This window comes from Protomyctophum parallelum (genome assembly GCF_964188405.1).
Source record: "Protomyctophum parallelum genome assembly, chromosome: 12".
Lineage (NCBI taxonomy): Eukaryota > Metazoa > Chordata > Actinopteri > Myctophiformes > Myctophidae > Protomyctophum > Protomyctophum parallelum.
Window position 1 is genome coordinate 16907381 of NC_139712.1, and position 18977 is coordinate 16926357.

Below are 18977 nucleotides of genomic sequence, written 5' to 3' on the forward strand. Positions count from 1 at the left end.
ATCGGTAATCGGCATTTACCCTATCTGGAGAAACTGATCTTTTACACTATTTAAGTGGTATAAATGTCAATCCGATATAGAGTATAATATCATTTTGCATCTTTGTGACGGGCCTAAACGTTCTCCCCTTCCTCCTTCCACACACACAGGGACAGTTTTGACGTTGATTTTGGAAATATCAAAATGTGCAACATTTCAAAAGATCAGTATCGGTATTGGCCGATCATGAGAAAAACAATCGGTATCGGTCCCAAAATACCTTATCGGAGCATCCCTACTACTTGTTGTGGATCCTGCATTGTGCCTAAACGGGCACAATGCAGTCCGATAGTTGCTGTATCAGGCTCTCTTGTACTACTGCTATTATTGGAGTACTGTAGTTATACTGTATCAGGCTCTCTTGTACTACTGCTATTATTGGAGTACTGCCTGTCCTGGTTATTCAGGCAAACACCTTGTGCTCTGTCTACAGATTGAGTGACAGCCCGGGGCGCATGGCACTGTTAATATGGTTGTATTCAAATCAGAATTACTCTATTTTATTTGTAGACGATAAAGAAACGTATGAATACGTTAATCTTTGTGGAAACATTCTTTATGCTCAAATCTGATCATATATATTTATATGTGAAAATATTATTTTGTGAATGGTAGGTCGAATGTGTGGAAAATGGGCGTTACTTATTGCTGTGGCTTTGTTGTGGCTTGTTGTGACAAGTATGTGGCGATTATTCAATCATATCCAACTTTGAATCACGATGACAGTTTGGTTCAAATGAACATGCGTAGTTGCGTACCTACATCATGATTTGATTAGATTTTATGTGACGCAAAGTTGCAAACGGCTTCCCTTTTTAATAAATGAATAGTCCTATCTCCGTACACAAGCCTAATTTAATACAACATTTGAGCAAAGTCTTCACTCTGACAGGTTAGGCCACTCGTTTCAGAAAAAAAAAAAGCATCAAATTGATGTTTGAGTCCATGTAATAAAATTATCTGTTTTGATGGTAGCACTGTCCATTTTCAGGCTTTTGCTGCACAATGTAACAGTACCAGCTCCACAAACTCGGTGACAGACAAAGTTGCATCAACACCATAAATTAATTATCCCCAACCCCAATAGAGCTACATCAGTCATTTAGCTTTAGCCAAGTGAGGGCAACTTTGTAGTGCATCACGTATCCACTATCAAGTGCGTGTCAGTGTGTATCTTCATGTCACTAGCCTTGTATCCTGTTAGTTTGTCACCACTAGTGTGAACATAGCATGAGGGTGGCGCTCGCAGTGCTTACACAAAGCAGGTGGGTCACCTCCTTAGAGTATATATGAATAGAGACGGCACCCAGAGGAAACCCTTTGGCGAAATGGACATAGTGGCCGAATTTGGTATTGCAGCGTGGGCCCAAACACATGAACGCGCTGGTCCGTTGACTATCATTGTGCACGTTCACGACGGCAGCACGTTCGTGCGCGTTCAACGGCAGTGCGTTCATGTGTTTGGGGCAAATCCATCCCAGAATGCACTCTGTTCCTACCCGGAAGGAGGAGTGAAATCGCCTCATCCGCTTTTGAGCAACTTAATGCAAGTGGATGGAAGGAGAACTCAGATGCCATCTCTATTCATAGATACTCTAAGGTCACCTCCCCTAAGCCTCCATTGTTTCCAATGCACACTGAATGGCAAGGGGAGAGAGAGGACCACAGAAAGATGATGACGGGACATTTCTTGATTTATTTTTACCTTCATTTATTTTACCCAACTCATCCAACAGGCCAGATTGAACCCTGCCAGCAGTTTGACACCCGCCCTGATCTAGGGCCTCTAGCTTCCAGTGATTATTTAATATCACCTAGTCTTGTTCAACTACTAATAGTTGTCAGTATAGTGTACTATTAACACAAATACTACTATACTTATAATACACATTTATTAATTCTATTACTATTGTATTGGTTCCAATACTAATATCACTGCTTCTGCCTTTTACTTTTATTGCATCTAACTCAGTGGTTTTCAACCCTTTTCATATCATAGCATTGTTTGAGTCAGGGACCACCATCTGATGAGATTTAACCTCTCAGACCCAAAACTAAAGACTATTTAGTTATCGTTGGATAAGATTTCTTCCACAATTCCATGCCATATTGATGTGGAGAGATAACAGGCAAACAATTCTTCTACGTTCTAATTGTGTAGACCTCTTGTAAATTAAATAACGCAGTTGTTTAACAATAATGTTGAGAGCTTTAAATGAAACCAAATGGACCCTATGGGTCCATTTGGTTTCATTTTACACTCTCAAGAGTTAAAGATCCATAAGGGTCCATTTGGTTACACCAACACTCCATCATTTAGCATGGGGACCACCTGGAACCCCCTCAAGGACCACCGGTGGTCCCCTGGACCACTGGTTGAGAACCACTGATCTAACTGATTACTTTTCTTTCTCGCCAAGGAGTGGAAGTAAATCAGGTGCCCTCTGTTCTTCCCAGAGGGACCCATCAGCACCACATTTCTCTGGTGACAGAGCCCAGTCCTCAGCTCAGTGGTGCTGCTGTGGAGACATGGTCATGAATGTTAAGTGCCTGACAGAGAACAACACTTAAGGCACTGCAGAGGAATGATGATGTTGTGTTCATAGCAGTGACAAAGAAACTGGTGTACAAATCATTTTCAATGAATGTCAGACAACATGAAGTAACAAAGTAATGTTTTTCTGTGCTCCAATGAGGCAGCGAAGCATCAATCATGTTTTTGTTTCACCATCTCTACTCTCCTTTCTCTCTCCCCAGTCCCCAGAATATTTGTGCTCCGTTCTATAAATGGAACTAAAATGCATTCTTGCTGTCAAACCAGGTCCCTGTTATTTTTAACCCTATACCCTTTTCATTGTTACACACTTTGACTTTAGCAACACTGGGGTGCATACTTAGTTTAGACTAGTCGTTGGTTAGACATGGGTTAAGGACCGGTTAGGTTTAGGTGTGCTGCCCCGTGGGAGGTTAGGTTTAGGGTGAGGGTTTGGGGGTGCATACTTAGTTTAGACTAGTCATTGATGGTTAGACATGGGTTAAGGACCGGTTAGGTTTAGGTGTGCTGCCCCGTGGGAGGTTAGGTTTAGGGTGAGGGTTTGGGGGTGCATACTTAGTTTAGACTAGTCATTGATGGTTAGACATGGGTTAAGGTTAGGTTTAGGTGTGCTGCCCCGTGGGAGGTTAGGTTTAGGGTGAGGGTTTGAGATAGGTTGTAGTTGTAGGACTAATGACCGGTCTAACCAATGACTAGTCTAAACCAAAAACTGTCTAAACTAAGTACTGCACCCGCAACACTTAAAACTGCAACTTTATGGCAAATGCTTTATTTTGTAGATCATACTATTTTGTAGAGCATACTGTACGTTGCGAGTAGCGGCCACACCATCCCTCAACAGGCACTATAACACACTATTATACAATTCTGGGATCTCAGCCTGCAATTTACATCTCTTGTTATCCCATTTTAGGATGGGAAGTGGGAACCCTTTTTGGTGTTTTAAGCATTCTGTTCTACTTTAGCTATTGAAAATTAGCAGATCTACAAGCTCATAGCGTGCCAACGAGTGGCGCGCTACGAGCTTGTATGTCTGCTATTTTTGAAAAGTCGTGAAAGTGTGGTGCAAATCTTTGAATATATATTTCAGAGCGAACATTTTTAACTAAAATATTGGCTTCTGGGGGGGGGGGGGGGGGGGGTCCCTGGAACTACATATTTTGAGATGGGGGTCCGTGGCCCAATAGAGATCATTCTGGGGGTCCTTGACATGAAAAAGGTTGAGCACCACTGACACAGGAACATGGGTTTTTCTCAAAAATGTTAGGATTTAGAAGACTTTTTTTAATCGACCTCAGTCCAAAATGGGTTAACGTGAGTAACTTGCTTAGGTACAATGTTAGTGTTAGTTGACTGAAGATACCTATACAGTATTAAGCATGCTACTCTTAACCAACCACACACAAGATATCTCAAAACCCAATGGGTTGATTACGTAAAACATTCACACATTCGCACATTCATGCCTAACTTAATTTTTTTGTGGACCTCACAACCTTTTTTTTATGACACCCTTGGGCCAAAAAATGTCCAATTGCAAAACTATATTTTATAATCTAAAAATCTCTGCAAAAAAGATTAGTTCCGACTCTAAATGAGGTGAGCCAGTCAGTGAGCCATGCGGCTGTGTGAAACAATCTTGTGGGTATGCTTTCAATCTGGATTCCATTTCACAACTATGAATTGCACACCAGAGCCATTTGTTTTTAGTGTATTGTTTTACTTGGGAAGAAGAAATCCCAGGCTCGGACGGACCTCCCCAGGCAGGGTGAAGGCTGCACATAGCAGCGTGGTAGAGCGCTGTGTGTGGAGGTATAGCTCCCCTCGCCTCCAGCGTGAATTGGCACGTTAGCAGTGTGTGCGCACAGTGGGAGCTTGCATTGCGAGACCAGATGATGAGCTCACCTCTGAGAGGCAGACAAATAATATGCCACCTCTTTGACTATGAACACACCCCATGCAGTCAGACTGCACCAGAAAGTACTGAATACTGGAATGCTATTCTATATCTTCAGTAATAAAGTGAGGAACAAAAGACTCACTCATTTTGGGGGCTTCCATGTTACTTAAGAGCCACATAATGCATGCATGTGGTTTGAATTTCTTAATTCTGAGGTGCAAATGGTTTTCGATACAGTCACGCGTGCAACCTAATCTAATTTCCAAGGAGAACTGGTTCATGTTGAAGCCTGTGTGTTTGTTGGTGACAGGTTAGTCTGTAATGTCGCTGCCAAGATAAGACCTGCAACTGAAAGACATCTTGGGGTCCGTGCCAACCCCAATACCCTATCAGTAGAATGATAAGCATGTCTTGACCTTTCGTGTGTGTGTGTGTGTGTGTGTGTGTGTGTGTGTGTGTGTGTGCGCGTGCGTGTGCGTGAGTGGGATTAGAGTTTACACAATGGCATCCAATTACAGCATAATCATTTCAGGGTGCAGCTTTTTTATGAAGGTGCAATTTGTCTTCTGACTCTCAGGGAATATTATTGACACGCACAGACTTTTTGATGAGTGTGTTAAAGAGAATGGAGAATTCTGAGATGGCGATAAATCAGTCTATTTCTGTCCCCTGGTAGACTTCTTTTTTTGACCGTTCTGTGGATGGCTAAAGCATTTGGCCCAACACCATTACTCACACAAGCCCCCACAGCACACGAGCACAGCTGACTTCACATTCTCTCTCTGGTTCCCTCATTCTCACTTGCTTGCATTCCTTTCTCTCTCTCTCTCTCTCTCTCTCTCTCTCTCTCTCTCTCTCTCTCCTCATAGCTTCTTCCCGCCCTCTACTTTGTTTTCTTTCACTATCGTCTTCTTGCGCAGGCTCTCTCTCTCTCTCTCTCTCTCTCTCTCTCTCTCTCTCTCTCTCTCACTTTTTCCTACACACCTTGTCCCTTCTTCTCCCCTCTGTCCCTCCCTCCCTCCTCCTCTTCTCTCCTCGCACGCCGTTCCTCTATTTTGTCACCACTGAGAGATGAGTGGAATTTCTCATCCATCTGAGAGGGTCATTTTGGACTTCATGCTCCGCTCTCTTCTCTCTCTGTATTCACTCCGTTCACCGCCCCTCTCTTCATCGATGCTGCGTTCGCTGCCTCTTTGACGCTCTGCACCGGCTTCTTTTTGGCTTCACAAACTCTTTGTCCGCCTGCCAAGGGACAGCGGCACACTCCCGGGACTTCCTGACCATCTCTCTCTCTCTCTCCCCCTCCATCTCCCTCAATTCCCCTCGCCACCCCGCGGGGTGTCATTCTGCAGGATGCAGGAACTCTTCTTAAGGCTCCCATCTGTCAGCGTATAGCAAGGAGGATGGGGCCTAATTTCCTTGCCTCTGCTAATGAGCTTAGCCTGCGTTGAGTGGCTTTTTAGCCTTTCCAAGCAGTCTGGAGGTGGTGGTGGGCAGCAGTTAGCCTTTTAGCGTGCGGGCTAGCGAGAGGGGCCAGGGCGAAGGGGGAGCGTCTCTTCACAGCTCTACTCCACCTGCAGGGATCAGCGCTATACTTTTACTGCCACTGCCTCTCGGACGTGGATCGGCTGCCTCTCTCTCTCTCTCTCTCTCGTTCTCGTTCTCGTTCTCCTTCCACCCCTCCCTCCCTCTCCATCCACTCCTTGCTCCAGCTCTACCTGATTCCCCTCCTCTCCCTCCCTCCCTCCTTCTCTCTCTATCTCGCTCTCTCTGTCCTGGGGCACTGACTCACTGCGTGTATATCTGCATCATCACCCTCCAGTCAGGCGCCTGCTCTGTGGTCCTTAAACCCCTCTCTCTCCATCTCTCTCACTCCCTTCATTTCAGCTTCATTCTCTCTCTCCCTTTCTTCCTGCGTGTGTGTGTGTGTGTGTGTGTGTGTTCTGTACACGTTTTGCCAAAATGTATCGCAACCCATGGATTTCGAATTACCTGAGCCATGTCAAGTTTTGCAGCCAAGGTAAGGGAGCCTGCAATCTGGGAGGGGGGGCGGATGGAGGAGGGGGGGGGTGGGGGGTTTTGGAGATTAAGCTTCTGCTGGGACAGGGTATAGCGGAGCAGAGCTGTGTGAGCGACTACAGCAGGCTGAGACTGGTGCTGTCTGTCTGTGTGGTGGTGGGGAGTTGGCATGCTGTGCAAACTGCAGTGTCTCTCTCTCTCTCTCACTCTGCTCACTGCCCTCGTTTCCAGCCAGCTGTCCTTGCGCTGCAGGCTGCAGCTGTAGCCTCCAAGGACACGCCGACCAGGCACCAGAGATAAGCAACTCTTAACGCTGCAGGAGGTGGCAGGTTGGAGAGAGCTATTCCTGGACCGCACGGCTACTTTGTCTGGACTTATTTATGGAACTGTTATCTGGTTATGTGTGGACTGTAAATCTATGGCCATATTTAGGCTTTATATCTGCCCATTTTGTGCGTACTCACTGCGTGTGTGTGTGTGTGTGTGTGAGAGAGAAAGCAGGAGAATGTGCTTGTGCATAGTGCGAGTGTTCTGCCTTGCCATAGGGCTTTGTGTCCTGGTGTGCAAGCATTTCACATCATTCTCTTTAGTGTCAGTATTATTTCCAAAGTGTGGATGGATGGTTGCGTGATCTAGTTTTCCATATTGGCGTAACAGGTGTCCTACTGCCTGGTGCGACGGTAAGGACGTCCTAGGAAGCTTATTTGTGTGTGCGTGCGTGTTGTCATGCCTTATTTACCACACATGACTGTCAAAGCGTCCCCTTACCTGTATCTGCTCCTTTGCTTTCTGCCCCGCCCCTCACCCCCGGACTTGAGACTTGGTAACTGAGATGAGCCATTTGTGTCATTGTTGTCACACATTGTCATTAGCCACTTAAACCTCACATAATATGGTTGAGCGGAGTCCCTCAGGGCTCTGTCTATACTGTTATTGACTTATTGTCTGGTTCTGTTTTCTGTTATTGACTATTGGCTATTTTCGGCAGGTTGTCCATCTGCTATTATCTGGGAAAGCTTTCCCCACTATAGAGGGTATGTGAATGCATAAAGTGAATGGCAAATCGAGTAGCAAAGTGAGTTTAACGTAATTTAATGTTGTTTAATACAATCAGATAGGACTTTTCTGTTTGGATGTATGGGCTGTGAACTAAGGCCAGAAAAAAGAAACGAACCACCCGGGGTGGTTATAGTTTTTGGGGAGCCGACGACACACAGTATGGCATCCCCCTAGTATCCCGTTTTCCATTCGACGGCCTGTCTTCACCTTGATCTGTCCTCCATCGTGTGACGGTGTCACTTGCAGACAACTTGGAAGAACAGCTCTACAACCTAACGATGTGTTGCACCGCTGACGAGAACTGATCTACAAGCTAACACAACGTTAGCAGTTGAGTCAGTTGACGCCACTTTACCACAAAGTTCTTGGGACTACTTCACCATTTCCCCAGCCCAATACCCCCCCCCCCCCCCCCCCCTATCCCTCATGGGGTAGGGCAGGGTGGGTGGGCTTTAAGCTGACCCAGCCACACCCCCCGGCACACACACATGCACTCCGCAAGTGTGATGTAATGTCCTCATGGTTTAGGAGTGACACATTTCCTTTTGGCTTTGCTGTAATCCCAATCGTGGAAGTTAATCCCACACCTCTATTTAGACATATGCTCACGAGTCACCCCGGGTGCCTATTTGGTACGGTGTTATTGTGCGTGTGTGTGTGTGTGTGTGTGTGTGTGTGTGTGTGTGTGTTTATAATTAGGCTTGACATCAATGGCACTATGCATCTTCGTCCTGGCTAAAAACATGTAGGTTTCAGTGACACAGATCGCTGTTAGTTCATAAGAGAAGGGAGAACTGTCGATTCCCAAAGACCACTATCTTCTCGTTTTGAAATGAAAGTAAAGGGAGTATTTTCCGGGGAGGGGAAATTACTTTTCCTGCTTCACCAAGCAGATGGCTGCTCGGCTGGATCGGAGCATCCTCTGCCCCCACCCCTTTTTGCTGTAAAAAAACTTTTAGTGTTGTTGCTGATTTGTAATGTGTTGTTGTTGTGTGTATTACATGATGATGATGAATTGAGTACATTATGGAAACGAGCCCCCCGTGGGGATTTTTTCAACTGTTCTGCTGTACCGTTTTCATACTAATAAAGTAATCAATCAACCAATCAATCAAAAGTGTCTTGCTCAAACGTCCTGTTCTCTATCCACTCGGCTAACGGGTCTCTTAAAAAATGATCTGTCCGTGTTATGGTGTTTCAAGAAATGTGATAATGTCACAATAATTAAAGACTGCACTCACTTCAGAGGATGAGTGAAGCTCCACTGAGTCATGAAACCATCGTATTCCCATGCGTTAACAGTGTCAAGCTGTTTTTACAGCATCGTCAACATACACATTACACACACACAGTGCTGAAGAATGGCTCTGCACCATTCCCCCCCCCCCCTGGGGCTGTACAGTGCTAGACCGTACGTAGTGTCTGTTGGATTATATCTGGCATCAAAGGGCTGAGCGACATCTGTGATCATTGTGGAGGTTTTTTACGCGCACGTCTGGAATGACGAATGTGTTGAGGAGGCACCGACCACGGCTTCTCAAAGGTCACTCCTCTTGACGGGCTCGTATATGTGTGCTCACATGCCTGTATCCACGGGCTATATATGAGGTGCTGGAGGAACGAACACACAGCTCTGGGTTAAATCAGGCTGTATGACAGATAGATATAGGCCGGTCATATTAGAGCCCAATCATTATGAGAGTTTTGGATTTGGCACTTTTTTTAATTAGAAAACAACAAAACAACAAAAAAATAATCCTGCAGGAATCATGCACATACAGTACAGTACTACAGTACATCTGCCAATCCAGGACGCTATATTCTTTTAGGTGCTCTTGTATCAATATTGTAGATTGTACATTGCAGTCTGTATCCTATCCGGTATCTTTTACATTGGAAGCCACTCGTCAGAATCTGAATTTATTGTCACGTCACAGGTTTACAGAAAAAGTGGTTGAAATGAAATTAGTTTTCGTTCCCATTGTATCGTTATTTCCAGATAAATACAAAATAAAGGGAAGAAGGGGGGGGGGTTAAAATGTTTGTATTTTCTCAGTATTTCACAGCTGACAGCTTGAGGTTCTTCCTTGCCAACAAGTATCTCTAATCTTCGATAATTCTATAATATCCAAATTGTCCTCTTAAATTGCGCGTGTCTATTTAGCCTTTTTGTATCCATGCATTGTATGCGCCAGCTACGTATCTGTTACAGCAGTGTGATCTTTTCGTCCATAATTGTCACGGGAATATAATATGTATGGAATGAGCCGGTGTTAATTCCACCCAGCTGAAACAATACGCCTCTATCCAAAACAGATCCCAGCACACAACAACCTTCTCTATTACCGTAGTCCCACTTCTTCTCAAATTATTGTTTTCCCTTAAGTCGGAGGGATTTGAGCATCAATGCAAACACCCCTAATACGGACTAACGGAGCTTGGAAATGGAGGTACATTTTTCTTCGAGGTTCTTCTGAAGGAGGGGTGTGTCAGGCGCCCCTGATTTGAACTTGGAGAGGTGGTCTCTCTCTCTCTGCGGATGGAAGTTAAACCACATGTTTGTCCCAGAATTGCCTGCTGTGGCCAATCCGAGGTCCGCGGGGGCAGCCAAAACCACCCGCTTGAGGTTTTGGAGTCAATAACTCAGCCAGGCACCGATGTTCCTTAAGGGGATATTCCAGATAAGTGACATTCTCTGAAAGGATGTTTATGATGCCTAATAGCCACACATTTGAGGTAATGGGGTTGTATGTCGTCTAGGGCAGGTGTTTACCACCACACAGTCATTGTTTACTGGTTCTTGACCATTTTCCACTAATGCACACCAGACCGTGAAAGAATAGAATGGCCAGATTATATTAAATATAATTTATATTCATGCTGTCTACTGTATTCACGGTGAATGTTGGGTCCCTCCTCTGTGACAGTGACCACTGGCATCATCTAAGCTGCTCGGCAACGCAACCTTGACAGACTTTATAGGAGACGGTCTCTGGCTGTGAGATGGTCAGTGGTGGAAAGTAACTAAGTACATTTACTTGAGTACTGTACTTAAGCACACTTTTGAGGTATTTGTACTTTACTTGAGTATTTCCAATATCAAATGCTTCTAAATTACTTCTACTCCACTATACATCTCAGAGGCAAATATTGCACTTTTACTTCACTACATTTATTTGAAAACTTTAGTTACTAGTTACTTTGATTATTATTACAAAACATACATTACACTTCATACATAAACACTTCAGCCCTATATACATTTCGGCCATTTGAAAATAGCCGATCTACAAGCTCACAATGTGTCGCGATGTGACTCATTGTGAGCTTGTAGATCTGCTCTTTTCAAAATATTTGTATACATTTGAAAACTTTAAATGGCACATTCTGCACAATGAGTACTTTCTACTTTTGGTATATTTTGATACCAATACTTCAGAAGTTTTTACTCTACAATTTTTTTTTTCCGGACTTTTACTTGTAAAAGAGTATTTCTACATTGAGCATTGATACTTTTACTTAAGTAATAAATGTGAGTACTTTTTCCACCACAGGAGACACGGCCTCTTGCCCTCTTCTGTCCGCTGCGTTTTGCATGTGTGTGTGTGTGTGTGTGTGTGTGTGTGTGTGTGTGTGTGTGTGTGTGGCCACACACACGTGTGCATGTTGGCTGCTCCTGTGAGTCAGCTCAGCTGGTTGTGAACTTTCACCTGGTGTCTGTATGTAAACAAACATGCTGGGACGTTCCTCTCATTACAGCAATTTTGCCGTCACTTATTGTTGCACCTGATTCATGCAGACAGTGTAGCCGCAATTATATATTATATTTTTATATATATATATATTCTCGTGACAAAATCTCCTTGATTAATGTTAGTTTGTGCCAATTTCTCTGGAGAAAGTGTCCGTTTGACCTCTTAATGTGCTCTCATCGCTTGGTTTTTAATTTGTTCATTTAAAAACTCTAAATGAACTTGCAGCGTGCGTGAGATTGCCTGTCTCCTCTTGTTGTACCCTTTTTACATGACGTCTGTGACCTCTCCTGTAAACGAACGCTGACCTCTTTCTGTTCTCTCCACAGGACTCGGGAGTGAGCCCCCCATTAAACTCAGCAACCCCAGACTACTACAGAAAAGAGCTCTAAGGTAAGACATTTAGAAAAAGGCCTTCTTCTTCTTCTTTTCGTGTCTTTGAAGCATGTGGTTAGATGACAGTTTCCCACTTCTTTACAGTCTTTTGCATTATTGTTGAACTCTGTGAGATCTTTTAAGCTGCAGGGTTTGGGTAGTAGAGGGCAGACAAGGCAGTGCTGCATCGTATGGTCCTCTTCTCCACATTCACAGATGGTTGGGGACGGTTTTGTAGCCCCATCTGGCCATAGCAGCTTTTGATCGCAAAAGGGCTGAATTGGTCTAAATGCCACTAGACAAGACATACGGAAATACAAGTCTTCTGCCTGAGAGCAACGATAAGTCTAGTAACTAGAGTATGAGGTTTCCACCCGACAGCGACACGGTATGATCCTAGTTTTCTTTACCCTAACTTCGTGCACCAATACAGCATACACACACACTGACTGCAGTCTCTCTGCTCATCCATAAATAGCTCCTCAATCGCCTCCCCAGAGTGTATTTGCATGGCTGTGCGTGCAGCGTGAGGGCGAGCTCATCCAGCCATCCAGGGTTTCAGACGACAAAGCCACAGTGGATCATGATCAGACTGTGGGGCCGGCGTCCGTCCAAGCCCAGTGAGAAAGTGAAAGATAAGGTCACGTACGGACCGGTGCTGCTTGCTTGCTATACCTATACTGCAGCATTAGTGGGATTGTTCAGCGTCACGTTGTTGGCTCGGTGTCAAATACTCCACCCCGCCACCTATAATTATAGCCAGGCTATATATAACGTTTTCCTCCCACGGCAGCAAGAACTGCACTGACACCCCGACACTGAACGACCCTGGCTGGTGGTGGTGGTGGTGTTGTGAACAAAACTCTGTGCTTAGATGTTGGACGACTCTGACTGTAAGATGTTTATCAGCTAAAGTAGACGCTGTTATAATATTAAGATCATCAGATAGGGCTTACACATGCCAGATTTTAAGGCCACAAAGTAATGCCCACCCCCACCACCACGATGACCATTACTTTAATTGACCATTTCATTGAGTTTTATAAATGTATCATAATAACTCTGGTTGTGGTTTTGTATTCCAATCTGGAGTGTGTGTGTGTGTGTGTGTGTGTGTGTGTGTGTGTGTGTGTGTCCTGCAAAACCCGAGACTCAATGCAGTTTAGAGTAATACTTTCAATTGGTTTCTAAAGTGAACACTGTGTGCTTATTTGAATGAGTGATATCTTGTTTTAACGGCTTTCTCCAAAACTAACTGGTCCATTTAGTGGATTCTTGAACATCCATCAAGCTGAAGCTGCTTCCAGAAACATTTATTTCTCTCAAATGTTTTTTTTAATGACTTTAATGACAATTCTTCAGATTGCAGGAATTAAAAAAAGAGTCAAAAGTCAATGAGCCCTTACCAATAATTGCTTTATATTTTCATTCTATAAGTGAATCCTGCTTCCCAGAAGCTCAGCACTGTTTCAGTAAGAGCTATTTATTTTCTCCTCTTCCTGCCCTCCTCAGCTTTAAAGAGTTCTCATTTGAAGAGAAAGACGATCCAGCCAAAAACACCAAGGATATAGATGTCACTGTCCTGACCAACCTCCCCAAAGGTGAGTCAGGGCTTTTTGGTTCTGCTTGCTCACACATGACCCATGCTGTGTGTGTGTGTGTGTGTGTGTGTCTGTATGTTGTCATGAGCATGAGTGGTGTGCGCATGCGTGAAATTGGAACGATACAGAGAAGAAATTGGACGATACAAATTGGTACGATACAGAGAACCAATAGACGGGAGTTGCACCACTCAGTTCACACTGGTGTGATTTTTAATGGTGCCCCATTTGTAAGGAACGTGCATTAGTGGGCTGAGGAGCTGAGTATGTGGGTTGCTATGCACCCATGATGATAAATTCTACTCATTACTGAACACAAATACTGTGGATACAGCATGCATGGGCAGATCTGGAGACTCGTGACTTGACTTGTTAGCCTGAAGTTGTCGCAGAACTCTGTGAAACGATTATACAGCTCGGTGTAGTTCAGAGTACAGTATAGATTAGAAATTAGAATCAGTGGTTCCCAAACTTTTTCATGCCAAGGACCCCCAAATTGACACTAATCAGCCTGCAGACCCCCATTTGAAAAGATATGCCAGGGAAGATTTTTATGGCTCTAGCTTTTATGGCTCAACCCGTTTAATTTCAAGGACCCCTCAGTATGACCTGCATTAGTCTACGAACCCCCATTTAATGATTTTTTTTAATCTCTGGGACCCCCAATTTATATTGTAAAATCAATGCTAATTTAACTATGAGAGTGTACAAATGGAATGGGTCCATTTGGTTCCATTTGTACGCTCTCAGAGTTACAGACCCATAAGGGTCCATTTGGTTCCAAATCATCATTTAGCATGGGTCCCCTCTGGAAGTCCCTCAAGTACCCCTGGGGGTCCCCGGACCCCACTTTGGGAACCACTGGATTAGATTACATTAGATATTGGGACAGAAAATGTACAGTACTTGGCTTATTCGGGATACAATAGTATAATGTACTACATCTTGACTCGGGATACAACAAATACTATTTATCTTTCTGGTTGTTATAGCAGCACATGTTTTATTTATTCTTTTCCAGTCTCAGAATTACGGAAGCGGTTTGAAGGCATAACTACAAGCTCAAGCGATTGGGAGATGAACAGGTAAGAGGATGAGGATAAATGTCGTACAATGCAGGGTTTTACGCATGGCTGTCAGTGTGATCTGTCTGCATCACAACTATGCACAACAGTAGGCAAATGTGTTGACAGAAATCTCTGCATTTTCCTGTTATTTGGAATTCCATTAAGTAGCATTCGAAGGTGGACGTGATTGATGATTAACCCATTTTGACCTGAGATCAGATTCTAAAAATGTCTTGACAGTTTTCTGAAAAAGCTATGTTTCTATGTCAGTCGTTCTTCGATTTTTCAAAAATAGCAGACCTACAGCTTGTAGATCTGCTATTTTTCAATAGCTAAAGCATAACATAATGCTAACTACCCAGGGGGCAAACCACCCTTTTTTTAGGAAACCTGCATTTGCCATGACCTCAAAGGTTGTCCACCAGAAATAATATCTATATCTATCGTAGGATCACAACCTATATGTAGAGCCATATGAAATCCGTTTTATTATTTTCCCAATTCCGTTTTATTTTTTCCCAAATTCCGTTTTTTCCGTTTTAATATTTCTGAATTCGTTTTTTTGCTTTTTATGCAATTTCTTTACCGGGAAAAAATAAATTAGTGATCGACCGATATGGTTTTTGGCCGATATTTCCATTACCGATTAGTGGAGATTCAAAAAGCCCGATATAACCAATATTAATTTAAGTAAAACCTTTTTTTTTTACAGTAACATACATTCTAACACAATAATTCCTTTAAATGCATTGGAGAACATTTATTGCTTATAAAAAGTTAGTGCAAGAAGCACCAACATCATTTTCAGTAACAACCCCCTATCAAATGCAGCTTTAATTTAATTAAAGTGCAAACATGTACTGTAGCAGAATATGGAACATAGTGCTGTATGAGGTGCAGGCACAGGCTTAAAACATTTTCTTTTTAATCATGGAAAAATAATCAGTTTATTTATCCAAATTGGTGATCTACAAGCCCACAGCACATTGCAGCATGACATGTTGAGAGCTTGTAGATCTGCTGCCCAAACTCCCCAAAGCCATGTGACCTTGTTGTTTTTACTCCACCACTTAAATTTGCCACATCATTTTATAGCAATACAAGACAATAGCCTTGTATGTCTCAAAACACTGGCCTACAGTTAAATTATTGTCAACTAAATAAATATGAATTAGAAATTAAGACAAATACTGACAATGCTACTGATTGGTTCATTCTTCATTGGCTTGCAGTTAGTTGCACACAGCCAAAATGCAATAATAATAATAGGCTGGTCAGGATGGGGGGAAAAGTTGTCCTTTTAGAAAACATTCAGTTGACTCGCATGCATGCACGCACCCACGCACGCGCGCACACACACACACACACACACACACACACACACACACACACACACACACACACACACACACAGTTAAGTTTGCAGCGTTAGCATAGGAGCTAGCGTTGGCTAATGTAGCCTTGTAGTTCTACCACTTACACCTTCTGTCCCTCTCAGTGTGGATTTTATTTTTGTTAATGCAAGATGAAAACAGCAATGCTTATGGTTACAAGGTTAGTATTGCTCCTAGACCTGGTCCTCTACTCCTCTCTCTCTGACTTTACATGCAGTCTTTACTCCGTGTGTGTGGAACTGGGAGGGAGCCGAGGAGCAGGCAGAGAGCGAGCGCTGTGCTGTCTACTCCTCCTCCGTGTTACAGAGACACGCAGCTAAGCTATACACCTCCTTACAACCGTACTCTACCGGATTTTCAATGAGAGTAGAGTGGTTGTTGTACTTTTTTGCGCATTTATGACAAAATATAATAATCGGCCGTCTTCACTTGATTTCTGAACAAACCTGACCACTGAATCATGTTCCATTTTCTCCCGAAAACTGAATTTCAGCCCAGATTAGGGCCAATTCCGCAATATTCCGCGTTTTATTCCAATTCTGTTTTTATTGGTCATTTCCGCGATTCCGTCCGCGATTCCGTTAACACGGATTCCATATGGCTCTACCTATATGGACAACCCGGTCAATTTTTTGCTGGAAATCTCCAATATGGCCGCCCCAATATTAGCCCCTATTAGTTATAATGGGGGGGTGAATAGGGCAACATTTTAAACTGAGGGATATTTCCACGAAACTTGATCAATGCGGCTAATATTATGGCCGCCACAATATGGCCGCCATAATATTAGCACCCAGAAAATAGGTTTGGCTCTAACTTCTGAACGAGATGAGCTAGAAATCCAAACTTGGTGTCTATTTCATGGTTTCTGACCATGATAGACTCAATGGAATACCTATTTTTATTATTGGGTGTGTCTGGACCCTTATTGTGCATATTTACAAGATGGTGGCTACCCGGAATAGTGCTTTACCATGATTTCTACCATGATTGTTGACTGTTTTGGCAAACACAAGCAATATTAATCCATTGGCTAAGATTCATTGCACAGAAGGGACATATATTCTTGAGCTTGCATATTGTCAAAATGGCTGCAAACGTGAAAAAGAAAAGAGAGATTACTTTTCCTGTCAGAACCTATTACCCAGGGGACAAACTACCCCTTTTTTGGATACCTGCATTTGCCATAACATCAAATGTTGTCCACCAGAAATAATATCTATGACCCAATAGAATCACAACCTATATGGACACACCGGTATTTCTTTTTGCTGGAAATCCAATATGGCCGCCACAATATTAGCCCCCATTAGCCTATACAGTATATAATGGGGGTGAATAGGGCATGTTTTTTAACTGAGGGATATTTCCACGAAACTTCACAGGTTGATGATCAATGATAATTATGAATACAGATTTATTTTGTATGGCAAATTTCCATGACATCCAATATGGCCACCACAATACTAGCATCCAGAAAATAGGTTTGGCTTTAAATTCTTAACTTAACTTAAAGGTGATATAGCCTATATTTCAAATAAGTATTTAAATATTTTAGTCATCATTTCCCTCTATTAGACACTATTATTGTGCTGGGGTGTTTCTTTGCAGAAAGACATCCCTCTGGTTTTTTGGTTTCGTTCTACTGTTTATGTTGACATTTCCTCTGTTTATGTTGACATTCATGCCTGGCAGGGACGTGCATCGCCAAGTTGAACATCCCTTCCTTCACTGTATGGATGGTCTTTCAGTGATGGGAATGCAGTCCCCTGTCCATCTACAGAGCCAGCTTGGCCTATGTCAATGAACAAGGCAATATCATGTAGCTGTATCAAAGGCTACCAGAAAATCTTCATGTGCCAGGGACTGGAGACAAGATGCAGCAGGAGCTTCACTCCATTCCTGACTGGGAATGGCTCAGATACATCACCATTCTCTTGGACCCTATAGATATAGGGACAACATTCTCAGCTACATGGCTGATGAGCCGGTTGAGGATGATTCTCACTAAGATCTTTTCTGCGATGTTCAGGAGGGCTATACCGCGATGGTTATCGCAGGATGTCCCCTTTCCTCTTGTTAACATGCACTATGGATACGTCCTTGAAGTCTTGAGGGAGATCACCCATCTTCCAGATTACCTGGTACAGGGATGTTAGCTTTTCTACTAGTGCCATGACTCCATTCTTGTAGATGTCTGCGGGCAACCCATCACCTCCTGGTGCCTTTCCAGAAGTGGTCTGTTGGAGTGCTTCTCTCTGCACTGGTGGGGGGGTCAGCCAGTTCAGCTGGGGTATCGTGGCAATTGCCTCTTCGGAAATTGAGGAATCTCTGTTTAAGTGTTCACTGAAGTGCTCTGCCCAGCATGCTAGTCAGTACAAGCAGCACCAACAAGCCAAGCTTTTGCTTGGCTGCTTCTTCTGGCTGCAAGCCTTATCATCAAGATGTTGTTTGTGGGCTTCATGGAGTCTGTTGATGAGGATGTTGATCTCGTGCAGTGCTTCCGTAATGTTTTCTTCTAGCGCAGTTTTACATGCAGCCTGTTTGCATCCATCATTACTCCTCTACTTCTCATACATTCTTTACACCTGACCTTAGGCAGGGCAGCACAACAAAGGTGAATATAAAGACCGTATAGGCAAACTCTTCACTCCCACCCACAGAATTTTGCACACACACTCCCTGGATGCCAATGATGAACCTCTGCCCCAAACTTTCCAGAACGGCCTGTTATAACGCCACCAGGAGGCCGCTTTGTGCAAAACAAGTTTTTGCATGCCAAATTTTGCACACACACTCCCTGGATGCCAACGATGAACCTCTGCCCCAAATTTTCCAGAACGGCCTGTTATAGCGCCACCAGGAGGCCGCTTTGTGCAAAACAAGTTTTTGCACAATACACCTACAGATTTTGTCCAAACATCGCGCAAATTGGTACACAGTCTCTCTAGAGCCATTCAACGAAACGGGTATTTCAGATTTCTCAGACTCCATCCTGATTGGTTAAGATTGGCTTCCAAAGTTCACAGGAGTGCTCAGTTTCAAACAAAATGCTGCAAATCATGAACACATCGCGTGATTTCCGTGAAATTGTGCACGCACATTCCCACTAGGCAGAGGAAGAAATGCCACATGAACAATTTCAACTCAGCCTCAAGGTGGCGCTATAACTGGCCGAAAAGTGTTTTACCTCTAATTTACTTTTGTTGCCCTTTTA

At 43.6% G+C, this 18977-nt stretch overlaps 1 protein-coding gene across 10 annotated transcripts in view; it reads left to right on the forward strand.

Annotated features, from left to right (window-relative positions):
* svila (supervillin a) overlaps positions 1 to 18977 on the forward strand; it is a 109381-nt gene that overhangs the window by 27747 nt on the left and 62657 nt on the right. For 4 of the 10 annotated variants that reach the window (XM_083778285.1, XM_083778286.1, XM_083778287.1 and 1 more), the window contains exons 1-4: positions 6074 to 6513; positions 11653 to 11716; positions 13211 to 13299; positions 14321 to 14384. In XM_083778285.1, coding sequence (XP_083634411.1) covers positions 6456 to 6513; positions 11653 to 11716; positions 13211 to 13299; positions 14321 to 14384 — 275 coding nt within the window. In that variant the 5' untranslated portion in view covers positions 6074 to 6455. Of the gene's footprint in view, positions 1 to 6073; positions 6514 to 11652; positions 11717 to 13210; positions 13300 to 14320; positions 14385 to 18977 lie in introns of those variants that run through there. The other 6 variants (XM_083778289.1, XM_083778290.1, XM_083778284.1 and 3 more) reach the window with 2 other exon arrangements.